The following is a 25,560-nucleotide window of genomic DNA, read 5'->3' on the forward strand; positions in this document are numbered from 1 at the left end:
CCATACAGCCTGCCTGCCTCAGTTCTAAAAATGAGTAACCCAGATAGCAAGGATAACTTGCCACAAATTTGTGGCAATGTTGAATTGTAGGTCTCCTTAACTTGCTGCACATTTTGTACACTTGCAGAGCTCTTGAAGCACAAGTTCTAGTTGACACTTTTCCAATTTGTAGCAAATTTGCGTGGCAAGTCTCTAGCAAGACCAAATTTGCAGCGGTGAGTCTACAGCAAGAGCTCTGCAAGTCACAGTGACCCCTGGACTGGGATGACTATTGCACAACATAACAGAACCAGAACTTGCAGCAGACTTGCAAAATGTTTGCAAAGAAATTTGATCTGGAGTCACGCAATGCGGACTTGCTGCAATCGTGCAACCGACTTGTGAAGCCTTTCAGGTCCAGCGATAGCTTAGCAAGTCATTTTCAAACTTGCTGCTCAATTGCTTGCTATCTAGGTTATGCTTCTAGCTATGCAACGCTACACAGTGGTTGTGCTTTACTACTTTCCCGGTACTACATACAATGGCTAGAAATGTGTTTTTCTCCATTTTTTTCTCTTGATTTTACCTTTTTTTTCGTATAATTTATACAGCTATTTTGTGTTACTTTATTTACCTTTTTCCTGTTTCTGTACTTTCAAGCTGTGCCTGTTTAAGGTAATTCCTAACTGGCTGCCATGTAGTTTGCTAAAGATAAAAACATGTGAATCATAAACAATTTCTTTGGTATATTCTTTTAGGACCACCTCACACCAGAACGCCTAGCAAGTCTAGAAATAGCTTTGCAACTTATTTTCAAACTTGCAGCACAATTGCTTGCTATCGGGGATCCCATTTCTGTCCCCAACCCCCTCTGCTGAACTAATGGGGTCTGGTGAACTTTTACTTTATTACTGGGAGCCATGGCCCTTGGGATCACTGCACATGCACCAAAAGGCATTTAAAGAGTTCCTTCTTTGCCCCCAGGCCCCCCTGCTGAACTGATGGGACCTGGGTCCTGTACAGGAGGTTGGCTCTACCCACCGATCATTTGTATATTTCTTACCCTGTGTGTATATTTTCTAGCTAGTGAGAGATCCCATGCAGAATATAACCCCCTGATACAACACTTGGCATTAACAACATTATCAAAGAGAACCAGTCACTATAAAAAAGCAAGGATAGTGCCAGCCTTCATTTACTGCTGCTCTTCAAGCATATTGTTTTCCATACCTCTTCAGGTCTTAAAACACCATGTGATTTAAAGCATCCAACTGATCTCTAGATGTTGTGGGTGCATTCATTTTAAGGCAGTTTTTTTTATAATTTTCACCTGGTTATTACCTGATTATCCTGTCACAAACTTCCTTCTTGTTCCAAGGGGCAACACTCACTGCACTGCAACTGTCAAGGAGCAACTTTGTCACTCTAGGCTGACTTTTGTAGAGCCAGGGAGCACACACACTGAACCAAATTTTGCCCCTCTTGAACCAGCTAGGATTCAATCCATCTATGGCTGGCTTTAGAAGGTTTATTTCACAGGCAATAGTGGGCGCACATGTTGCCCGACAGTGCTTTATCCAGTGCCGTTTATAAAAGCCACTGGGTGAATAACCGTTCATCACTTTACCATCAGAAACCAAGATCTGACACAAACCAGAAGAGAGAACCTATGATACCTTTTAGAAAACTTGAAAAAAGTTGGGGCTCTCATGATAGCCCAACTGAATCTTGGCTTGGTCTTTTGGCCTCCATTGTACATATATGTTGGCCTCAGGAGCTTTCTTGATCACTATTTTTTGCTGAGTTACAACTTTTTGGGTTTTCCCAATGCCTATTTCTGTGATACTTGATTGTTTAAAGCTGTATCCCTATTCGCCTCCCTAGTGGAGTGTACTGTTATGTCGGATCCTACTTTTGTTACTGGTAGTTAATTATGGTCTATAATAGGATCATTTGTTAGTGCTGTGGACGGCCTGGTTTTATGATGACTGTGACTTATAACCCTGATGTCTGTTGCTTGTTTTCTCTGTATGCACATTTTTTTCTCAATAAAAATATTGTGAAATAAATTACTGGTCATCTACGCTGGATGGCAGTAAAGTGCTTCAATAAATGCGCTTTCTGATTAGTAAGTGCTCTTGCAAAAGGGGGGCCCAAAAAATTCTAAGGCCCATTGTTTTTTATTGGCCTGTGCACACAGCCATTAAATGGCAGGAACTAGTGCCACATTTAGATTGGTTAAAATAAAAAATCTGTTACTGGTCAGGATTTTACACATATACATATGCGTGCTTATTTCACATCCCCCCAATTCTGAGAGGTGGAAGCGTTCTGTAATCATTATGAGCATTTACACGCACAGACTCTATGTGCCTATAAGTGTGTAAAAACAAGCATTATATGGACTATATTCATGTTTTTTTACTATGGAACTTCAAGATCCAGCATAATGTTTTCTATTTTTATGAAACGGATATTTACCCAGCACAGTTTTACAGATGTAAATGCAGTTGTGTGTAAGGGCCCAAAGCATAGAATACTGCTGTGTTCAGATCCCTAAAACAAACTATACAACTTACGGATCTGAACACAGTGTTTGTTTCTTTGCTGTGCATGATTCTCTGTTGTATACACATTCTAGTCCACCGTACCATTACGTACTCACTACAAGAGACAGAATTTGGATCTGAAGGAAGACAAACTTAGTTCTCAGTGCTGACCCTCATCTCTAATCCACAGCTAGCACCATGCACCGACTTCTGGAGCTGATGCATAAAAAAAGAGCTTCAGGCAGATTTCTTAAAATTTTCTCCCTTCCGGGGGATAAAATATGACTGCTAATAGACTGCTACAAGATAAAAGTCCACTTTTTCTCCCAAAAAAAAAAAAAAAAACTTCCTTAAAAAAGTAAAATACCGCCGATTTGATCCCTGTCGCCAGCCTGAGTTACAGGTTTTTGTTGGGGGGAGCCAGTACTGATTTTTATCAGTACCCACTTCCATTCTGCAATCTTCACCAAGGTGAGGAAAATGCTGCTTGCCCTGCCTGCTTTTCTATTGCAGCCTCCTGGGAGATGTCACATGTCCAAGGAGGTTGCAGAACCATTCACAGAGCGCAGCCTGAGCACACACCTGCACAGTGGGGAGCTGGCTGTGGTTCCTCAGGAAGCCACACAGCCAGTTTCCATATACAAGAGTGTGGTGGAGGGGACCGGCAGCAGTAAAACTGAGCCCGATGCGGGAAGATAGCACTGGACTCCAGGCACTGGTAAGCACCTGATTGCAGCTACAGCAGGCTAAAAATATCAAGTCCTGACTAGCCAGGGCTTAAGAGTTACTCGCCACCATTTTCCCCACCCAACCCCTACCCTGCCCTGCCCCTAAGTCTGCCCCTAAACATTCTTCTTATAAATTATCTCATTAAATAACACTGTTAAATGTTTTATGCAGAATTATACTACAAAAATAAATATTAACAACAACTTTAACAATATTAACATAAAGCATATCAGTACACATCAGTTCAGCCTCATCAGTGCCCACCGGTGCAGCCTCATTAGTGCCTGTCAGTGCAGTCTTATCAGTGCTCATCAGTGCAGCCTCATCAGTGCCCATCAGTGCGGCCTCATCAGTGTCCATCATTGCGGCCTCATCAAAGGCCATCAGTGCAGCCTATCAGTGCCCATCAGTGCAGCCTGTCAGTGCTCAATAGTGCAGCATATTAGTGCCCATCAGTGCAGTGGCCATCAGTGCAGCCTCATCAGTGGCCATTAGTGCAGCCTATTAGCGCCCATCAGTGCAGCCTATTAGTGCCCATCAGTGCACCCTTATCAGTGGCTATCAGTGCCCATCAATGCAGCCTTATCTGTGCCCATCAATGCAGCTGGGAGGAATCAGGAGGATCCCACAGAGTGGGGATCTCCCGCTGTAACACAGCTTGTGTATGAATAGCCGGCTGCTGTTAAACAAAGTCCAGCCTCCTGGACTGGCATTGGATCAGTGTGCTGTCTATCATAGTAGCCGGTCTAGGAGGCAGGACTTTGTTTGACAGCGGCCGGCTATTCATTTACAAGCTGTGTCACAGCAGGAGATCCCCGCTCTGTGTGATCCAGCCGCCAGATCCTCCTGACAGTCTCCTGGCTGATCACTTCTGGCAGAAGCGGTGCAGCCTTTTTTGCAGGACATCAGAGTGTCCTGGAGGGCAGGGAGCCCCGCCTTTCGGGCTGCACCGCTTCTGCCAGAAGCGATCAGCCAGGAAACTGTCAGCCCAGTCCGCTCCTGCTCCACACTTACCCTCTACTAATTTCCACTCGCCAAATGCGAGAGGCGAGTGGAAATATTAAGGGCTGAGCTACAGTTTTAAAAAAAAAAAAAAATATGTGCAAATCTTAAATTTTCCTGTACATATCAACTCCTTATAGGTCTTTAATTTGATGGGCTTCCTCACTGACCAATATCAAGGCATAGGAGCCATAAAAGAGCTGGGTCAAGTTAAAAAATGACATAAACTGCAGCATACAATCAACTGATCATTTAGACATGCTGTTTTCACTGAAGGTAACCTATAGTTATGCACTTTTATTAATATATATTTAGTTTGGATCTCCTGCATTGGGGACAGGTTTACTCTGGCAAACTAATGAGCACTTGTATTGTTGCAAAAAAGAATATGCATCAAAAGAAATGAAAAGGGTCCAACTTTGTTTCAGCTATAAAGGGTTTACAACATCTTATATATATATTTCTAACCAGGTTTTCTTTATAGTACCTAAAATGTAGTAAAATTGATTTGGTGTGTGCATTTTGCTATATGTCTGGTAGGAAAAAAATACATATTCATGTTTACATTGGAACCCCAGCCAGAACTTTTATTTAATGTGGTACTGAGTGGGAAAGGGTAGGAATTTTGTCAGTTTTTTTGCTGTGTACCCACTGCAGAGATTTTATTTGTCATGCTGACACCACACAAAGTGGTGGGAAATCTCCCCAACACAGCAAAGAAAGAGGTAAATTCCGGGGCTCTATTCTGTCTGCACTGCATTCGATTTTTATTAAATATATATATCTTGTCCATTGCAATGCCAGTAATAGGCAGCAGAGAGATTTCATTGTAGTGGTGATGTTAATGTTTCGTTCATATGTATTTGAATGGGTCATCATGTTGACAGTAAACTTGCAAAGAAAATTCTGACACATTTTTCACATCTCTCTTTAGGTAATTTTAAAGGCGTGTGCAAACAGATTGACCACTTTCCAGAAGATGCAGATTATGAAGCAGATACTGCCGAATATTTTCTCCGTAAGTTCACTGATTTCTTTAAATGAAAACTAGAATGTGACCAGGCAATACAACATTATTATATATTTATGAGGTATAAAGCAGCTAGCACGTTCTGTGATTCTACCCCCAAAATAGTAACATTTTCAGAATTTATCAACTTTGTGCAGTGCTAATAACAAATAAATAATGCTCATATTAAAAATGCAAAACTTCTACAATATATAAATGTGCTACAATGTGTGACCAAATGAATTTTAAATCATTATTATAGACGTCAAATAATTGTGCAAATGTCTTAATCATAAGTGCAATTTTTAACCCAGTCCTTATGTTCAAAAAAAGTCCATTGTGAACCAATAAGGCTAGGTTCACATCTATGCGGTTGCGATTGATTCGGTTTTCTGGTGTATTTTGCATTTTTTGAACACGCATTTTTTATACGTATTTGCATGCAGTTTTCATGCGTTGTGTTTTTTTTTTTTTTTCTCCCTAACAAACTGTGAATAGCCAGTTGTCAAGGAGTGGGTGGCCACAGTCATCAGCTGTAAGCAGAATGGAAATGTAGCACTGTCCCCATTGGGCTTGCTGTGTGATAACCTGCAAACAGTCACTTAGGGACAGTTCACATATTCACCCTTATTCCCAATGGCTCATTGCTCAATAAACAGTCCAGGGGTTTTGGTTTTTGGTATTTATTGTGGAACTTGGATGGGAGAAGGGAATAGTGGGATAATCCAACTTGAACTATTTACAGTTGATAAGGACAACTCTCACTTGACCTCACCAGGTTACTTGTGGAAGCAGTCACACTGCTTTAACCATACTGTTATGTGTATGGAAAGGGTTAAGTCTTGGTGCTTTCTCTCCAGCAACAGACTTGGTGAACTACATTATCTTCAGGACACTCTCTAGCATCCCCTTTACTGACACCCGTCCACTGACTGTTCTAACTGAAGGGATGGCCCCCCTCAGGACAGGCCCATTGACATAGATCTGTTCTCACTGTATGCAGAATCAGATTCTTCCAGTGTCTTTCTTCAATGCAGCTTTGCAGGACCTCTCTAGCTCTTAGGCCCTCAGGTGAACCACCTGAGGCCGCATGGCAAGTTCTACTGTGGAGAAGGCAGCTGCCCCCTCCCTCCGGGACTCCGCTCTCCAGCTGAAAGACTCTGAGCACATGTGCTCTTGGCATTTATACAGTATCCCAGCATGAACCGAGGCACTTTCCTCTGCCAATCACCAGGGCTGTACGAAATGCCTGTGCACTCATTTGTCAGGTTTCCTCCCACTGTCCAATATGCCTCCCTATTGGACCAGTGTGAAACACTTCAGACAAACTGAGCTGCACCTGAGCACAATGAGCAGACCTCACTAGTAGATCCTGCTCTCTGGTAGGCAGAAAACAATATAGATTTACCTGGCAATCCTTCTGGTAAGCAGAAAAGGTCAAAAACGATGCTCTCTCTCTAGCACCTACCTAGGAGAGTGCTACATAAAAAAAGATTTGCCGGTAAAGAAAAAAATACGAGAAAATTTGGAGTGGGGTCCCTCTCCAGGTCTATTATGGATTTTGAGGGGAACCCCACGCCAACATTTTTTTACAAATGGTGTGGGGTCCTCCCCAAAATTCATACAAAACCCTTATCCGAGCGAGTGGTTGTGGCGGTGTTGTGGGGGTCTGCAGGCGAGAGGCTTATCAGAATCTGGAAGCCCCCTTTAACAAGGGGGCCCCCAGATCCCCCTCCCAAGTGAATGAGTATCCTACTCATTTACCAAAACAAAAGGGTGTAGTGTAAAAAAAATGACAGTAGGCAGTTTTTGACAAGTCTTTTATTTAAAAAACAAAAATAAAAAAAAAACAATGTCCCCCAGTGTAGATCCATCATCAATCATGACACTCGACACACAAAAAAGAAAATTAAAAAAGGCCCACTCCCGCTGTTGACAGCTCCCATGCCTGGCAATTCCAAAATAATTAAGGGGCAAGGTCACCGGTGAAATCATCAGGTCGCCCCACCCCTAAATTAATTAAGAACTGTCAGACAGTGGGAGCCTTTGGCAGTAGTGGGCATTTTGTTTTTTGTTTTTTTAACAAAGGAATTGTCAAAAACTGTCTCTGTATGTTTATTTATTTTTTACAGTTTTTGGTGAAATAGTAAGGGTACAATGTACCCCATACTCATTCACATGGGGGGATGGGATCTGGGGGCCCCCTTGATAAAGGGACCTTCCAGATTCTGATAACCCCTCTGCCCGCAGACCCCGACAAATACTGGCCAGGGTTGTGGGAAAGAGACCCTTGATGAGGGCATGTGGCCTGGTATGGTTCAGGAGGGGGGGAGGCCTCGATATTTTTTTTTTTGTAGCAATTCTTTTTCAACTGTCAGCAGCAAACCCCACTCACAGCTGATGACTCATCAGTTGTTAAGAACGCAGGGGCCTCCTAAACAACCAGATATTCACAGTTTAACCACTTTCCCACTAGCCACTGTGCTGCTACTGCGGCACAGTGGCTCCTTATCGTCTAGCGACGTAGACCTACGTCGCTAGACTCCTCCCCTTTAGGCGGCGCTCGCGCACCGCCGAAGGCGCGCTCCCGCTGTTTTCATTCACAGCGGGAGTCGGGCCAGGGGAGGGCGGCAGCGATCGCCACTGCTCTGCCCCGATCGTCGGGGAATCCAGTTTGTGTAAACAGAGCGGGCGGATCTCCTAAGTGACAGGGAGTGACAGATCGGAGTGTTCAGCATAGCTGAACATCCGATCTTTCCCTGGCTCACACAGTCACCTCCCCCCCCACACGTCAGTAAGCACCAGGCATACATTAACCCCTCCCTCTCCAATAAAATTAACCCCTTCCCTGTCAGTGTCATTTTTACAGTAACAATGCATATTTATAGCACTGATTACTGCAGTAATGTCACTGGTACCCCCAAAAGTGTCAAAAATGTCAGTCAAGGGTCCGATCTGTCCGCCGCAATGTCGCAGTCCCGCAAAAATATCGCAGATTGCCGCCATTACTCGTTAAAAAAAAAACACCAAAAATGACAGAAATCTTTCCCTTAGTTAGTAAACGCAATAACTTTTGCGCAAACCAATCAAAATACGCTTATTGTGATTTTTTTTACCAAACATATGTAGCAGAAAACAAATTGGCCAAAAATTTAAAAAAAATTGGTTTTTACATCTTTTTTGGGGGGAATTTCATATAAAAAAATGTTAAAAATATTGTTATTTTTTCAAAATAAACGCTCTTTTTTTGTTTATAGCGCAAAAAGTAAAAATTGCACAGGTGATCAAATACCACCAAAAGAAAGCTCTGTTTGTGGGAAAAAAAGGACGTAAATTTTGTTTGGGTACGGCGTCGCATGACCGCGCAATTGTCAGTTAAAGTCGCACAGCGCCGAATCGCAAAAAGTGGCCCAGACGTAAGAGCAAAATGCTCTAGCGGTAAAGTGGTTAAGGAGAAAAAAAGCATAAAAAACGCAACACTTGTGTTTTTGGTGCAGGTCCATTGAAGTTTATTATACGCAAAACGCAATCTGCTGCAGGAAAAAAAAAGTCCCTGACACTTTCCAAAAAGGCAGCAGCTGAAAAACTGATAGATGTGAATGTGTCCCATAGGAAACCTTGTTAAATGGACTGTATTGCATTGCATTTCTGCAAAACGCACTACAAAAACACACAAGTGTGAGCCTAGACTAAAGGTAATAATCCACCACGTGAACACTCTTCATTCAATGTAATTGTGCTAAGTAAACACTCTTTTCTCCAATGTGTGTCCCCACCACTTCATGCTCTCCTCTATATACTGTATGCTCAACTCCACTACAGACCTTTTAATTACATGAGGTCTATAAGTGATTGATAATAATCACATAAGTGCTGCCATACGTACATGGTAAGATGTTCCACCAATCGAAAACCTGGCAAACGACTTTTTCTTTCCCATGAATCTGAATCTGAAACTGAATCTAATGTTCTCTGTAAAAATATTTTTTTATTGCTTCCTAAAAATCCACTAATTATACTCACATAACATGTAAAATAAAAGGCATCTAAATCTGTGCATAGCAGCTAGCAAGGCAATTCACAATAGTGGTCAGAGGATCCAATCACTCTAATGTGCCAATAATTTCTCTCTCTCCCTGAGAACCGAGTATTGGCTCAGCAAAAATGTGATGACATTGCGTGGGTGTGGCTCCGCCCCTACGCGTTGCGTACCAGAGGTTGGACTTCATCAGAGGGTAGCGAACACCCTGCATCACTCTTACATAGCATCTCAATGTTGTCATGGAGACCAACAACAAATACTCGGCTCTCAGAGTGTAAACTATCAAGCGCTTAAAGACCTCCAGTAATTAACAGGCCTGTAGTGGGGCCTGTAGTGGTGGTGAGCATATATAGAGGAGCACACTGAGTGGTGGTGATAAACAATGGAGAAAAGGGTGTTTATTTTGCACAAATACACAGGGTGGATTATTACATTGGTTCACAATGTTTTTTTTCTAAAACACAAGGACTGGACTACAGTATATATATTTTTGCACATATGATTGATATCTTTACACAACTGTTTGAAGTCTATGATAATGATTTAAAAAATGATTTTGATCATCAACATTGTAGCACATAAATATATTAAAGAAAACCAATATTTGGCCTATGGAGTGCAATGCCACATAATCACTTTAAAGCAGACCTTACAGTAAAATGCAATGTCCATTTATAATGTTTGGGCCCCATATCTTGAAGAAAATACCTGCTGATAGTATGTCCAAAAGATACCTGTAAGGCTAGGTTCGCATGGGCAGCCAGGGGTGGTAAAAAGGAGAGGCTGATATGCGTTTTTACCTCTCCTATTAGTCATCTACAAGTAGACATGGTGGAAGCTCAGGTATGCTTACATTGCTGCAGCCATGATGCTTTAATAATTTTACCTTAGCATGTCAATTTTAACTTCACAGGCTGCACAGCTTGTCAAATTCACAAACTGAAGTCAATATGACCCTACCATAACCACAGGCCTAACATGGCTATGGCTGTTTCAGGGCTGCAGAAGAATGGAAAATCCCCATTGGTATTGAAAAAATACCTTAATTGAGGAGATGGCAGCATCGTCTCTTGTGAATAAGCCCTAAAGAAAAAAGTTACAGTATTTATTTACCATACCCCAGCTTCTGCCCATGGCACCTAGGTAATGGTCAACCTCCTGGCAGCAAGATCCAGAGGAATACACAGCAGCTCAAATCTCACGAGAATATGCTCTTTTAGGTAATTAGAATATTGTTTTGTGAGATTTTGGCTGCTCTGCATTCCCCAGGAATCTTCCTGGGTGATGGTAGTGTTGCGCCTTGTGATGGGGAAAACTGGTAAGGTGAGTATAAACTTTTTTAATTACAGGTACCTTTTAGACATACTGTCAGCAGGTGATTGTCAAGGGTGGGGGGGGGGGGAATACCCTGGGCAAAAGAGGAGGACCTTGCATTGTACTACAAGGTCCACTTTATTGCCCCTCTTCCCAACAGCACCAGTACAGCCCTGTGTAAGCTCATAATACACTGCCTCCAAGCTTACACAGGGCTTTCTTTTCTAAAGGCCCGTACACACGTACAGATTGTCGGCCGTAGAAATCGGCCGGCGACCGATCGGCCGATTGTAGGCTTGTTAGTATGATGCTTCCGACAGCCGACAGCGCTTTTTCGGCCGAACAGAATCTGTCGTGCAGGCATTAAAAATTTTGTTGGCCAACACCAGAACGGCCGATTGTTCGCCAGTCAGTACAGATTTCGGCCGACAGACAGCAGATTCGCAAGACTGGGCATGCTCAGAAAAGAAAAAAGACAAGGAAAGTTAACCATCACATGACATCACTTCTGCAGTCGGCTGTTGTTGGCCGACAAGATTCGTGTGCAGTCTTTTGCAGTTTTCAACAGACACGACAGTCCTGGACAAAAGACGGCCGATCGTTCGGCCGACGATCAGTACCTGTGTACGGGGCTTTACTCCCAGCCAACAAAATAAGTGAAAGGAAAGGTAAATCTGTTCTACTGAAGCATTATTGAAAACCTGCTGCTTTCCTTGAATGGACAAAAAATAAGTTCTCGTAGAAAAACACAGACCCCTTTCACACAGGCATTGTTTGTGTCCATTTTTCATTCATCCTTTGACAGATGAAAAACGTACAGCAATTCATTTCTATGGACAAACGAATGTAAAGGGATTAGTATCCATTTACATCTGGATCTGTTCAGTTCTGTTTCTTAAACAGAACAGGCCAACGGTCAGATCCATTTACATGGATCGGAATGGATGTAAACCGATTTAACTGTTTACTTTGAAAGAACGTGATGACGTCTGTGTAAAAGGGGCCTAACGGAATAAAAAGGTGAAGGTGTTGCCAAATGCAACCAATCAGTACTTGTCTCTTTTTCTACACTGTAAAGAAAAAAGACAGCTGGAATCAGCCCATTTGCTATATTCCCATTTCTTTGCATTTTTCCCCATTCCGTTCCTCTAGTTATTATACATGAGGTCCACAGGTCTTCTAAAAAGTACTAAAATCTCTTGGACATTTAACTGCTACAAGATGTTAAAAAATATTGTGAAATTACTCACTTATTTTGTATAACACATCAAGAAATGAAGAAGCTCTTCACAGACTCTGTTCACTACGAGCTTCTTGAGGAACCCAAATATTTTCTTCTTAGTTTCACTGTTGTAAGCCTCCATCTAAGTAGGCCCATGTTTAATGATTTCACACAAGAACAGTAAGATACAGTATATTAAATTTGCACAGAGTTGACATTATCCTATTTATTTAATATAAGCCATGATGGCAAAAAGTGAAATAACACAATAAAATAGCATATTCAATGAGTGATGATGATGATGATGATATGCATGGTTCAGTAATCTACTTTCAGCCAATCAGAATTCTCTACTTTAGTCAGAAAAATTCTTATGGTTGTCATGGGTCAATGCACATTATATATCATTGCAGTTCCTTTTTTTTTTTGCACTGCTTCAGTAAATTGGTCCAATAGGGTTCACAAATTAATTAATATTTAATAGATAGAAAAAAAATAATTCCTAGGACTACCAAAAATGGGCAGTCTACCAAAGGAACTTTTAAAGATAATCTCAGACAGGTTAAAAAAAAAGGTCAATGAACTGCTAATCATAGGAAGGGAAATTATAGAGTGTTATCAGTGAGCTCATATTGCACTGTTTACCTTAAAGTTCACCTTTGGTAAAAAAAAAAAAATAAATCAATAATAAATGCACATCATTTTGCAGGTAAAAAAATGTGCATTTATATATTTTTTTTCACTACAGCCTGAAAAGCATTGCACTTGCTATCAGTGGATCATGGGTGCAATACCAGGCTCCTTCAGACATTCAGAAGGGCTACCAAAGTACAGGAAGAATCAATGAACTACAAGGATGCTCACCATTGCCCTTGCAGTTCATTGCTGCAGTGGAAGATGGGAATGAATGATGCGGCTGTATGGGTGGAGACTTGCACAGCCTCGTTGTTTTTAAAATGTGACAGCAGGTACAGGGAGAAATTGAAATGGAAAAATTATCCAAATATCCTGGCCAACCCTCCAGATACTGCTGTACTTTGCAGTCGTGATGCCCTGTGTTGCTGGTGTAGCATTCCGTATACCACAATACACAGTCCCCGAAAGAGTATCCATAATGGTGCCAGCAAAGGCAAGTGTTCATTGGTCAGCATGGTCACATGCCATTACAAGCTTTAGGATGTTCACTCTGGGGCTTACAGACCACTACATAGACAGCATGGGGCATGCTGACCAAATACTCTATCCCTGCAGATTTTGTAAGTTTGTCCACTTACAAAAAAGAAATAAGGGTCTATAATTTTTATGGCAGGTGTATTTTAAATGATAGAGACAGAATATCAACCAAAAATCCAGAAAAAAAAACAAGATACAAATGTTATAAATTGAGTTGCAGTTCAGTGAGTAAAATAAGTAATTAATCCCCAAGCAAAACATGACATACTGTAGTACTTGGTGGAGAAACCCTTGTTGGTAACCACAGAGGTAAGATGTTTCTTGTAGTTGGTTTGCACACATTTTATGAGGGATTTTGGTCCACTCTTCTTTACAGATCTTCTCTAAATCCTTAAGGTTTCTTGGCTGTCACTTGGCAACTTGAAGTTTCAGGTCCCTCCATAAATTTTCTATAGGATTAAGGTCTGTAAACTGGCTAGGCCATCTCATGACCTTAATGTGCTTCTTCTTGAGCCACGCCTTTGTTGCCTTGACAATAGGTTTTGGGTCATTGTCCTGCTGGAAGACCCATCCATGACCCATCTTCAGTGTTTTGGCAAGGGAGGGAAGAAGGTTCTCATCCAAGATTTTACAATACATGGCCCCTCAATGTGGCAAAGTCAGCCTGTACTTTTAGCAGAGAAAAAACCCTAAAGCATATTGTTTCCAACTCAGTGCTTGACTGTAGGGATGGTGTTCTTAGGGTCATAGTCAGAATTTTTCTTCCTCCAAACACGGCAAGTGGAGTTAATACCAAAGAATTAAATTTTGGTCTCATCTGACCACAGCACTTTCTCCCAAACCTTCTCTAAATTATTTAGATGTTCATTGGCAAACTTCAGACAGGCCTTGAGAAGGGGAACCTTGTGGGTGCTGCAGGATTTAAATCTATGGTGGCGTAATGTTTTACCAATGGCTTGTTTGGTGACTGTGTTCTCAATTGCATTTAGATCATTCACAAGCTCCTCCTGTGTAGTTCCAGGTGATCCCTCACTTTTCTTATGATCATCCTTAGTCTAAATCCTTGAGTCTAAATATTGCATGGAGCTCCCGATCGAGGGCAATTGATAGTTCTTTTGTATTTCTTCCATTTTCACATAATCACTCCAACAGTTGTCTCCTTCTGAAAAAACTTCTTGCTGATGGTCTTGTAGCCCATTCCAGCCTTGTGCAGGTCTACAATCTTGTCCCTAACGTCCTTTGACAGCTCTTTGGCCTGTCTACGAGTGTGAGGTTTGAATAGAAGAAAGAGATTCTGTAGACAGCTGTCTTTTATACACATAATAAGTTCTCGTTAGAAGCAACTTCTTAAATTGACAGGACTAATCTGTACACCACAAGAGCACATACAGTAGTCAACTTGTGGGAGCCAGAATTATTGTTCATTGGTAGGGGATCAAATACCTATTTTACTTACTGAACTACAACTCAATTTATAACATTTGTAGTATGTGCTTTTTTCTGGATTTTTTGTCGATATTCTGTCTCTACTATGTAAAATACACCTATGATAACAATTATAGATCATTCATTTCTTTGCAAGTGCACTTACAAAATCTGCAGGGGATCAAATAATTATTTTTGCCACTGTAGTATAAAAATTACAAAATATATATATATATATATATATATATATATATATATATATATATTATATATATATATATATATATATATATATATATATATATATATATATATATATATATATATAAAGAGAGAGAGAAGCTAGATTTTTAAACTGTATACAATTATCTATCTTAAATTATTCTCCAAAATGAAAAATAAAAAATTAGAAAAGACGACAGATTGCTGTTTTTTAAAAAATCCACTTGATTGGCCCCAATTGGCTTTCTCTGTAATCCACTGCAACATCCAAAAAGCAACTCACATTTTTAGAGGGAGATTAAGTCTGTAGCCTGTGCCTTGCAACCACTTCATTTTCCCTCCTTCCTGTATAACCAATCGAAATCAAACTTCTTTGATTGATAGCCGTAAGAGCCTGTAAATATTGATAATCTATACATCATAATTTCTGCATGGGAGCAAGAAAGAGGCTAGCGTGGACATGAGAATTCCTCTCCTGTATTACAAGTATGAAAAAGGAATTCTCTGATTCACAGATTGCTTTGAAATGGACTAGGGTAAACTGGAAATGGTGTAATGTAGCAATGCCTGGACAAAAATGTACTAATAAAATAGACTATGTGCTCTGTATGTAATGCAGTACTTAGTTTTAACTTTGGACTGGAGTGTACCTTTTAAAGGACAACTTTTCACTTACGAAGAATATGTCCCATAGGGATCCCCGTATAGTGGATTCCCTCTGGATTAATACTAAGGATTACTAAAAACTTCAAATACCTGATAAAGATCCTACTGTTCACATGAACAATATATTTCTTTATGTGTGACTTACCACCCCCCCCCCCTCCTTCCCCAGAACCCCTTAATTATATACACAATGGTGATACAGACACTAAAGGCCCGTACACACGTACCGATTGTCGGCCGAAAATGTTCGGCCGCCGAACGATCGTCCGATTTTCGGCTTGGTAGTATGATGCCTCCGACAGCCGACAGCGCACTTTCGGCCGAAAAGAATCTGTCTTGCAAGCATGAAAATTTTTGTATGCCGACACCAGAGCGGCCGATTGTTCGCCAGTCAGTACAGAATCCGGCCAACAGACAGCAGATTTGCAAGACTGGGCATGCTCAGAAAAGAAAAAACACAGGGAAAGTTAACCATTACATGACATCACTTCTGCAGTCGGCTGTAGTCGGCGGACAAAATTCTTGTGCAGTCTTTTGCACTTTTCAACAGACACCGACAGCCCTGGACAAAAGACGGCCGATCGTTCGGCCGACAATCGGTACGTGTGTACGGGCCTTAAGACATACACAATGTAAGTTACCGATTGATATGAACCCATAAACACATAACAAGTGTATATCCACCATAGAATGGCCCTCAGACAATCCAAAAATTGTCCGTATTTGAAAATCTTTATGATAAATCAACAACTTCTCATTATAAACTGTGCTTCACACATACTACCTTTTCATTAGGAACTATAATATACTAGACAGGCCAGATTAGCTTGCATCCCTTTATCGGGCTCTTATCAGTCACATCTGCTTCCTCAAATGTTCTGTGCCATTTCTCTCGGGAAGTAAAAAAAAGGGGTGTGGCTATATAGCGTAAAAAAAGTATGCACAATTTAAAAAAAATATTATAAAAAAAAAAAACAAACACACTCACATAAAAGGTGCACTCCAATCCACGCACATGGAAAAAAAATGGTGTACATAAATTGTTGGCATACCATTAACCGCTTCACTGTAATATACCTTCATTATCAGGCCATTTTTCTGTTTTCAGTGTCGTGATACTTTGACTGACAATTACTTGGTCATGCAACACTGTACCCAAATTAATTTTATATAATATATATTAATAATCTAATATAATATAGTATTAATATAATAATTTTTGAGACAGCTAGAGCTTTCTTTTGGTGGTATTAATCACCACTGGGATTTTTTTTTTTTTTTTTACAAAAAGAAAGAAAAAATTACCAAACCATTAGAAAAAAAAAACTGTTAATTTTACCTTCTGGTACTAAAAATATTACATACAGATGCGTCTGTTAAACAAGCCATCCAATGAAGGCCCATAGGGAGATAAATCTCAGGAGAAAATATTTTTATTCCAATGCAGTTCTGCAGCAGAAGATCACTATAGAAGTGATCTACTGCTATTGGGAGATGCTGGACAGACCTGCAACAGCTCTGCCCATTCCTCCATACATCACTCATGATGCCACATCATTTCCAAACATTGTGTTTACACATACCTCCTAACTTTTTGAGATGGGAATGAGGGACACCGATTAGCAAAAGTATGTAGGCATAGGACACCCCCTGCCACACCCCCTCAAAGAAGAATTAAACCAAAAAAAAAAAAAAAAGATTAGTTAAACCCACAAGTGTTTTTGTAACCAAAGTTATTCCTTTATATTGGCTTTTGAAATTTACAAATGCAGCAATCTAGACATTGGATGAAAGGTTTAGCACTCTTTGAAAGGTAAAAGTGCATTTTACATACAACTATATAGATGAGACTAAAATAAGGGACAAATGAGGAGGAAAGAGGGACAAGAGGGACTTTGTTCAAAATCAGGGACAATCCCTTGAAATCAAAGACTGTTTGGAGCTATATTTACATTGAATTGTTACAGTGATCTGTTTTTAGGCTTCATTCACATGTGAGCGTATCGATCGCGGGCAGAATCACCACGATTCTGCCCGCGATCCGGAAATCATTGCAAATCGCGGGACGCCTGTGCATTGCCCGTGATTTGCAATAGCACCCCAAACGCTGTGCGATGTTGCCGTGATTTGCGCCTATTGAATCACGGTAACATCGCGCCAAAAAAATTGCGGGACGCATGACGCCCAAAAAAGGTACAAGAGCTTCTTTGGGGCGTCATTCGTCCTGCGATTTTTTTTGCGCGATGTTACCGCGATTCTGCCCGCGATCGATACGCTGACATGTGAATGAAGCCTTAGCACTCGTGTTGCTAAACCCTAAGCTGGATACTGATTGGTTGAGCTCCTGGGCTTAGCGCTGGATGCTAGCTGTCACTAACAGCGTGAACCCATGCCCAGACCTGCCATAGCAGCTAATTCCCAGTGCCGCACCTATTTTCCCCAATGTTAGATTTGATTTTAAATTCCATATTATTTCTTGTGAGAGTATAGAGAGTTCTAGATAAGCTGCAACAGAAAACAAATACTAATATACCATCCTACTGCTTCACTTCTTAACAACTGGTGAGATACACTACTGTGCATAATTTTTAGGCAGGAGTGAAAAATGCTGTAAATTAAGAATGTCTTCAGAAATAGCTATATTAACTATGTTAAAAGTTTATCCTTATCAATTAATAAAATGGAAATGAAATTAATAGAAGAGAAATCCGAATCAAATCAATATTTGATGTGACCAGCCTTGAAATAAATTCTTTTAGATACACTTGCTCACAGTTTTAAAAGGAACTCGCAGGTAGGTTCCTCCAAACATGTTTCTAGAACTAACCACAGATCTTCTGTGAATGTAGGCTGCCTCAAATTCTTTTGTCAGTGTGTACCTGGGTCCCTCTGGTTTCTGACTGTTTTGTGCTAATGGCACTGCTGGACATCTTCCGATGTGGAAACATGATGCGTTTTTCATGCCGTGATTCTAAAGGCCTTATTTTTCCAATAAAAAATAACAAACATGTTTTTGCACAAAGCAGCCCCGATCCTCTTCTTTTTGGGTCTCCTGCAGCAGTCCTGGCTCATCCCCCTGCTGAGTGCCCCCAATAGCAAGCCTCTTGCTATGAGGCACTGGAGCAGGCTCGTTTCTGAGCCACGATCCTGTGAATAGACATTATCTATTCATACACAGAGTGTGTCTCGGCCCCGCCCCACCCCTCCTCTCTCCTCATTGGTGCACTGGCTGTGATTAACAGCTGCAGGAGCCAATTAGCTAATGAGGAGAGAGAGACCCTGGATAGCCACTGTTCTCATGCACATTGCTGGATCGGTAAGTATAAGGGGGGGGGGGCTGGGGGGGGGGGATCAGCACCCAGAAGGTTTTTGATCCTGAATGCACAGAATGCATTAAGGTAAGATACCTTCTGCCTTAGAACCACTTTAAGTTCCTTCACCGACCACTGCCTCTACGGTCCTCAACAGTGCTTGTTTCTTTGTGCTTGAGCATGAATAGCACATTTTGAAACTTTGCCAATCCAGTATAGCTACCTTGTGTCTTGAAGCTGTGTTCAGTCTTGTCATGGTGTATGACCCGTGACATCAAACTGTCTTCCACAACCACACCTAATTAGCAGAGTTTGCCTGTTCCTCACCTAATTTTAAGCCTCCATTTTTTCTGTTTAAGGTAATGACTGTGTTTCAACCTACATATGAAACTGATGACCATTAGCACCTGCTTGGTATATCTGATTAGTCCTATACCTCACTCTAATCAAACAAAATTAGTCCTATACCTCACTCTAATCAAACAAAATCCATGATTTGTGCAAGTGTACAAAGTGTAAAACGTTAAAAACAGACAAAGGTTTGAATCCAAAGGGTAGTCACATCAAAATATTTATTTGATTTACATTTTCATCTGTTCACTGTCAGGGCTGGGCTCCTGCTACTTAACCACTTTACCACCGCCCACAGTAATATTACTGCGGCAGAGTGGCTCGTTATCGTCTGACGACGTAGTACTACGTCGTCAGACACTCCCCCTTCTGGGCGGCGCTTGCGCGCCGCCGGAGGCTCGCTCCCGCTGTTTTCAGTCACAGCGGGAGTCGGGCCAGGGGAGGAGCAGCGGCGATCGCCGCCGCTCTTCCCCCGATCGTCGGGGATCTAGTGTGGAGATCCGCCCGCCTGTGTAAACACAAGCGGGCAGATCTCCATAGTGACAGGGAGTGACAGATCGGAGTGTTCAGCATAGCTGGACATCCGATCTGTCCATGACTCACTCAGTCCCCTCCCCCCCACACGTCAGTAAGCACCAGGCATACATTAACCCCTCCCTCTCCAATAACATTAACCCCTTCCCTGCCAGTGTCATTTTTACAGTAACAGTGCATATATATAGCACTGATTACTGCAGTAATGTCACTGGTACCCCCAAAAGTGTCAAAAATGTCAGTCAAGGGTCCGATCTGTCCGCCGCAATGTTGCAGTCCCGCAAAAAAAATCGCAGATCGCCGCCATTACGCGTTAAAAAAAAAAACACCAAAAATGACAGAAATCTTTCCCTTTGTTAGTAAACGCAATAACTTTTGCGCAAACCAATCAAAATACGCTTATTGTGATTTTTTTTACCAAACATAGGTAGCAGAAAACAAATTGGCCAAAAATTTTTTAAGAAATTGGTTTTTACATTTTTTGGGGGGGGAATTTCATATAAAAAAATGTTAAAAATATTGTTATTTTTTCAGAATAAACGCTATTTTTTTGTTTATAGCGCAAAAAGTAAAAATCGCACAGGTGATCAAATACCACCAAAAGAAAGCTCTGTTTGTGGGAAAAAAAAGGACGTAAATTTCGTTTGGGTACGGCATCGCACGACCGCGCAATTGTCAGTTAAAGTCGCACAGCGCCGAATCGCAAAAAGTGGCCTGGACGGAAGACAGCAAAATCCTCCGGTGGTAAAGTGGTTAAAGTAATTGCACAATCTCGTCTTTTTAAAAAAAAAAATAAATAAAAAAAAAAATAACAAGCATATTATACTTACCTCCTCTGTGCAGTTAGTTTTGCACAGAGCAGCCTGGATCCTCCTCTTCTCGGGTCTCTCCTAGCTACTCCTAGCCTCTCCCTCCTGTCGAGTGCCCCCACAGCAAGCAGCTTGCTATGGGGGCACCCGAGCCGAGCTGCAGCTCCATGTGTCCATTCAGACACGGAGCTGTGGTTTAGCCCTGCTCCTCTCTCTCCTGATTGACTGACTTTGATTGACAGTGTCTCGGCCAATCAGTAGAGAGAGTCCTAGGCAGCCGAGGGACTCGCGGACATCGCTGGACAAAGTTGGGGCTCAGGTAAGTATTAGGGGGTGCTGGGGAGGCTGCTACACCCAAAAGGTTTTTTATCTTAGGACATAGAATGCCTTAAGATAAAAAACCTTCTGACTTTACAACTCCTTTAACGAGCAGCTCTTTTCTTTTAGTGCTCAGAAGCTGCTCAGCTGTCAGTTAATTACGACAGTGACTCACCTGGTTACCATTAACTTTCCTTATTAGCCAAGCCTACAGCCAGACCATTTTTGCTTTTTTAGCAGCTTTCCTCCTTGTGTGGTCTATGATCTCTAGTGCATTCCTTATTCTGCACCTGTGTATGACTTGGCCTGGCTGATTTCCCTTCCGATTCCTGTTCTTGATTTTTGCTCCTGACTATGCTGAATTCTGGTTTCCTGACTCCGGTTCATCTGATTATCCGCTCTGGCATCCAAACTCTGGCTTCTGTTTTTTTGACTAGGTTCCCGAACTGTTATTTTTGCCATTTCATTAAAGGTGTAATTTTGACTGCACTTTCTGTCTCTGTCCGGTTTATGGTTCCTGACATTACGCAAGGGCCATGAATCCAGAAGATGCAGGCAATCCACCTAGTTGTAATATTTTTTTTGGGCAGATTGGATGAGCAGGACCACCGCATGGATCAGTTTGCCATAGCATTACAGGCAGCCACCTCTAACACTACCACTGTAGGAAGTATGACTGGTTCTGCTCCCCTTCCCCAGCATGATGGGGCGATTCAGCTCACTGCAGAGGGTTTTTCAACCAGGTTGGAGTATATTTTGAGATGTTGCCCCAGGCTTTCCCTACTAACATAAGCAAAGTAGGCTTCATTATTTATTTGCTTTCTGACAAAGCCTTGGCTTGGGCAAACCCACTATGGTTGACACAAAAACTCATTGTCCAGAGTTTGTGGCCTCCTTTAAAAGGGTATTTGATATTCCTGCTCGCTCCACCTCTGCTGCCAAAAGCCTCATGTCCATTAAACAGATTACGAGAACTGTTGCTGACTATGCTATAGAATTCTGTACTCTGGCAGCAGAGGTTGGATGGAACAATGAGGCTCTTTTGGCTGCTTTTCCAATGGCCTCTTCTAATAGCATTAAAGATGAGATTGCAGCTCAAAATATACCTAGGAATCCTGAGGAGTTCATCTCATTTACCATTCTCTTTGATACCAGACTCCAAGAGATACATTTCTTTAGGGAGCACTTGCAGAGGCCTCCTATACATTTGGCTCAGAGTTTTGCATTCCCACCCATGCCTCCCTCACCTTCCATGCCTCCTGGGCCTGAGTCCTCCAGTGAAGAAGAGCCCAGGCAGCTGGGCTTCACATGTCTCTCTGCCGAAGAGAGGGCCTTTAGGAGAAGGAAGAGATTGTACCTTTACTGTGGCCAAGCAGGTCACTTATTAAAGTCTTGTCCAACTCATCCTGGATAGACCTTAGGTGGTGACCTTGCGTCCCCAGCTTTCCTGAAAGATAAACTTTTAGTTCAGGTTATACTTTCCTGGTCTGAGTTTTCTATTCGATACCCAGGCACTAATAGATTCTGGGGCTGCAGACTTGGTCATAGATAGTGCCTTAGTAATGAAGCAATCGATACCACTGCCGCGAGTCTCCCCACTTGCCATTGAGGCTATTAATGGGAGACCTCTACAACCTCTACATTTTGCTAATTGGTAAAAATAAACAATTCAAATATATATTTTTGAAAGCATTCTTACTTTACAGCATTTCTTCCTGCCTGCCTAAAACTTTTGCACAGTACTGTAAGTTGTCAGCAATGCAAGGAAGTGATTTCTAGACATTACCTATATTATCCCAAAACTTCCTTCTCCTTCTCAAGAGCATATCCCGGCATTATTATTTTTACCTTGTTACTGCGTGAAAAGCAGCTTTTGCTAGTCCTTGTCAAACCTTGCAGGGAGAGCTGATAGGAGTAGGGATCAACAGGGTGCTTTACAGAAGTTCCTGTTGACATAGGAACATCCTCAGAACTACGTCTCCTAAGAGCCTTTTTCGTAAACACATTTAACCACTTTGCCACTGCTCACTAGAGCTCTACTGCGGTAAAGTGGTTCGTTATCATCTGGCGACGTAGACCTACATCGCCAGACACCCCCCTTTCTCGGCGGCGCGCCGCTGCTCTTCCCCGATCGTCGGGGAATCGAGTCTGGAGATCCGCTCGCTTGTATAAACAGAGTGGGCGGATCTCCTAAGTGACAGGCAGGGTCAGATTGCAGGGTTCAGCTTAGCTGAACCTGCGATCTGTCCTTGTGTCACTAAGTCACCTCCCCCCACACATGTCAGTAAGCACCAGGCATACATTAACCCCTCCCTCTCCAATAAAATTAACCCCTTCCCTGCCAGTGTCATTTTTACAGTAACAGTGCATATGTATAGCACTGATTACTGTAGTAATGTCACTGGTACCCCCAAAAGTGTCAAAAATGTCAGTAAAGGGTCTGATTTGTCCGCTGCAATGCCGCCATTACTCGTTAAAAAAAAAAACACCAAAAATGACAGAAATCTTTCCCTTAGTTAGTAAACGCAATAACTTTTGCGCAAACCAATTAAAAATACGCTTATTGTGATTTTTTTACCAAACATAGGTAGCAGAAAACAAATTGGCCAAAAATGTAAAAAAATTTTGATTTTTACATTTTTTGGGGGGGGGGGGGGGAATTTCATATAAAAAAATGTGGAAAATATTGTTATTTTTTCAAAATTTACGCTCTTTTTTTGTTTATAGCGCAAAAAGTAAAAATCGCATAGGTGATCAAATACCACCTAAACAAAGCTCTGTTTGTGGGGGAAAAAAGGGACGTAAATTTTGTTTGGGTACAGCATTGCATGACCGCGCAATTGTCAGTTAAAGTCGCACAGTGCCGAATCGCCCAGACGTAAGACAGCAAAATCCTCCGGTGGTAAAGTGTATGCACATGGAGAGGGACAGAGAGGGGCGGAGATAGGTTGAATTCAGTATGAGAGCCCAAATCAGTGCTTTCATCCACCAACAGTGAGTTAGGAGTTCTTTCTTCTTTCTGGCAGAATAATTAGGTATTTTTTTTGCACTTGCAGCATCTTTAAAGCAATAAAACATGGACAAATGTGCAAGCAATGCATATTTATTTTATTTACACATTTATTGCCGGCATTTATATAGCCCTGATAATATACATATTGTAAATTCACAATAAAACTTAAGGTCTCTAACTCTTGCATAGATATACAACTTAGGGCCAATTAAAACACGAGCCAGTTAATTCACCAGCATGTCTTTGGAGTGTGGGAGGAATCCGGAGTGCCTGGAAGAAAACCACTACAAGAAAGGGCTCAAGATAATTGAATCATGTGACACATTTTCTTCAATTATCTCATGAGATGCAGAAAATGTAAATTTAAGTCACTATCACCTCATGAGTCATTTAGCTCACAAACCAAAAACATGAGCTAAATAACTCATAAAACAACGGTAAAGGCAATTCACGAAGGAAATAAATAAAAAAAAAAAGCATGAGCTAAATAAGTAGTGGTCCAGGCATGAGGTATTTAACGAAGTTAAAAATATAATAGCCAATTTTTAGTAGGCTCTACCTTTTTGGATCAGTTTCTCAACAGTAATGCATAGAAACCTAAATATGGAAAAACATAGAATGATCGGGGCTGATTTACCTAAAGTAAAACCAAAGGTAGAACTTTTTTTTCTTAGTTTTGGATAAAGTGGAGATGGATTAGTACCCCTGTCAGGTTTTTATTGCTGTCTGTGCCCCCGTTAGGGAGATTCACCCTCTTTATTTGTCCTGTTTACCATTATCATTGAAAGTGAAAGAAAATCCCACAATTTGGGTTGTCCCCAGAAAAGTAATAGAAGGGAAATCACCCAATGGGGACAAAAGATTCTTTTAATTTGTAGGGACTTCTTCTCACTTCCTGTTTTGGCTATGGGACAGAAGTAAAGACAAATCTCCCCAATTACAAAGCTGTCTTTTTTTAAAGGTGGAAAAATGGTATTTATACTGTATATGTGTGTGATTTTTAAAACTATTTTTATTCGATATTTGAAATTTATAAAGATATTTTGTATTTACTTAATTTAACTTGGTTGTTTTTAATATACACCACATGTGTCCTGTGAAAGCATCTTCCCTTTGACTGGTATTCTAGTCATCTTTCTTCTTTTGTATTAATACATATGCTGCAGGGACCGCACTGACTTGTGAGTTGACATATTTCTACGGTTTAAACCATATTACCTCTTTATTAGCTCTAAAACCTGAAGGGGTTCTAATCTTTCTCCACTGTATCCATCCCATATCATGTCATAAGATAAAATACCACATGGTTTCATGAATAAAATACCTCACATTTTGATGAAATACCTCATGCTTTATTTTAGTAATGTTTTTTTGTGAATTGCAAAAAAAATGTGTGAAAAGATTTGGGTTATTTTATCTCAGATTTTAAGAGTAAAATAGCTCTTTGTGAATTGAGCCCACAGGGAGAACATACAGGTGCATCTCATAAAATCATCAAAAGTTAATTTATTTCCGTAATTCAGTTTCAAAAGTAAAACTCATATATTTTATATAGATACACAATAATATAATAGCAATATATTTCAAGCATTTCTTTCTTTTAATTTTAATTTCTTTTGATTTTTATGAATATGGCTGGCTTAGAGCTAGTGAAAATCCAAAATTCAGTATCTCAGAAAATTTGAATATTACATAAAACCAATAATAAAAAAGGATTTTTAATACAGAAATGTTGGCTTAAAGAAAGTTATGTCCATATACAGTACAGTACAGTATGTACTAGGTCAGGGCCTTTTGCATGAACTACTGTATCAGTGTGGCGTGGCATGGAGACGATCAGCCTGTGGCACTGCTAAGGTGGTATGGAAGCCCAGGTTTCTTTGATAGTGGCC

At 41.1% G+C, this 25,560-nt stretch overlaps 1 protein-coding gene across 2 annotated transcripts in view; it reads left to right on the forward strand.

Annotated features, from left to right (window-relative positions):
• CACNG2 (calcium voltage-gated channel auxiliary subunit gamma 2) overlaps positions 1-25,560 on the forward strand; it is a 230,898-nt gene that overhangs the window by 126,161 nt on the left and 79,177 nt on the right. The window contains exons 2-3 of one of the 2 annotated variants that reach the window (XM_082265107.1): positions 5,194-5,277; positions 24,835-24,849. In XM_082265107.1, the coding sequence (XP_082121233.1) occupies positions 5,194-5,277; positions 24,835-24,849 (99 nt within the window). The remainder of the gene's footprint in view (positions 1-5,193; positions 5,278-24,834; positions 24,850-25,560) is intronic. The other variant, XM_082265108.1, reaches the window with a different exon arrangement.

The sequence above is a fragment of the Pelophylax lessonae genome, assembly GCF_965119305.1.
Source record: "Pelophylax lessonae genome assembly, chromosome: 8".
Lineage (NCBI taxonomy): Eukaryota > Metazoa > Chordata > Amphibia > Anura > Ranidae > Pelophylax > Pelophylax lessonae.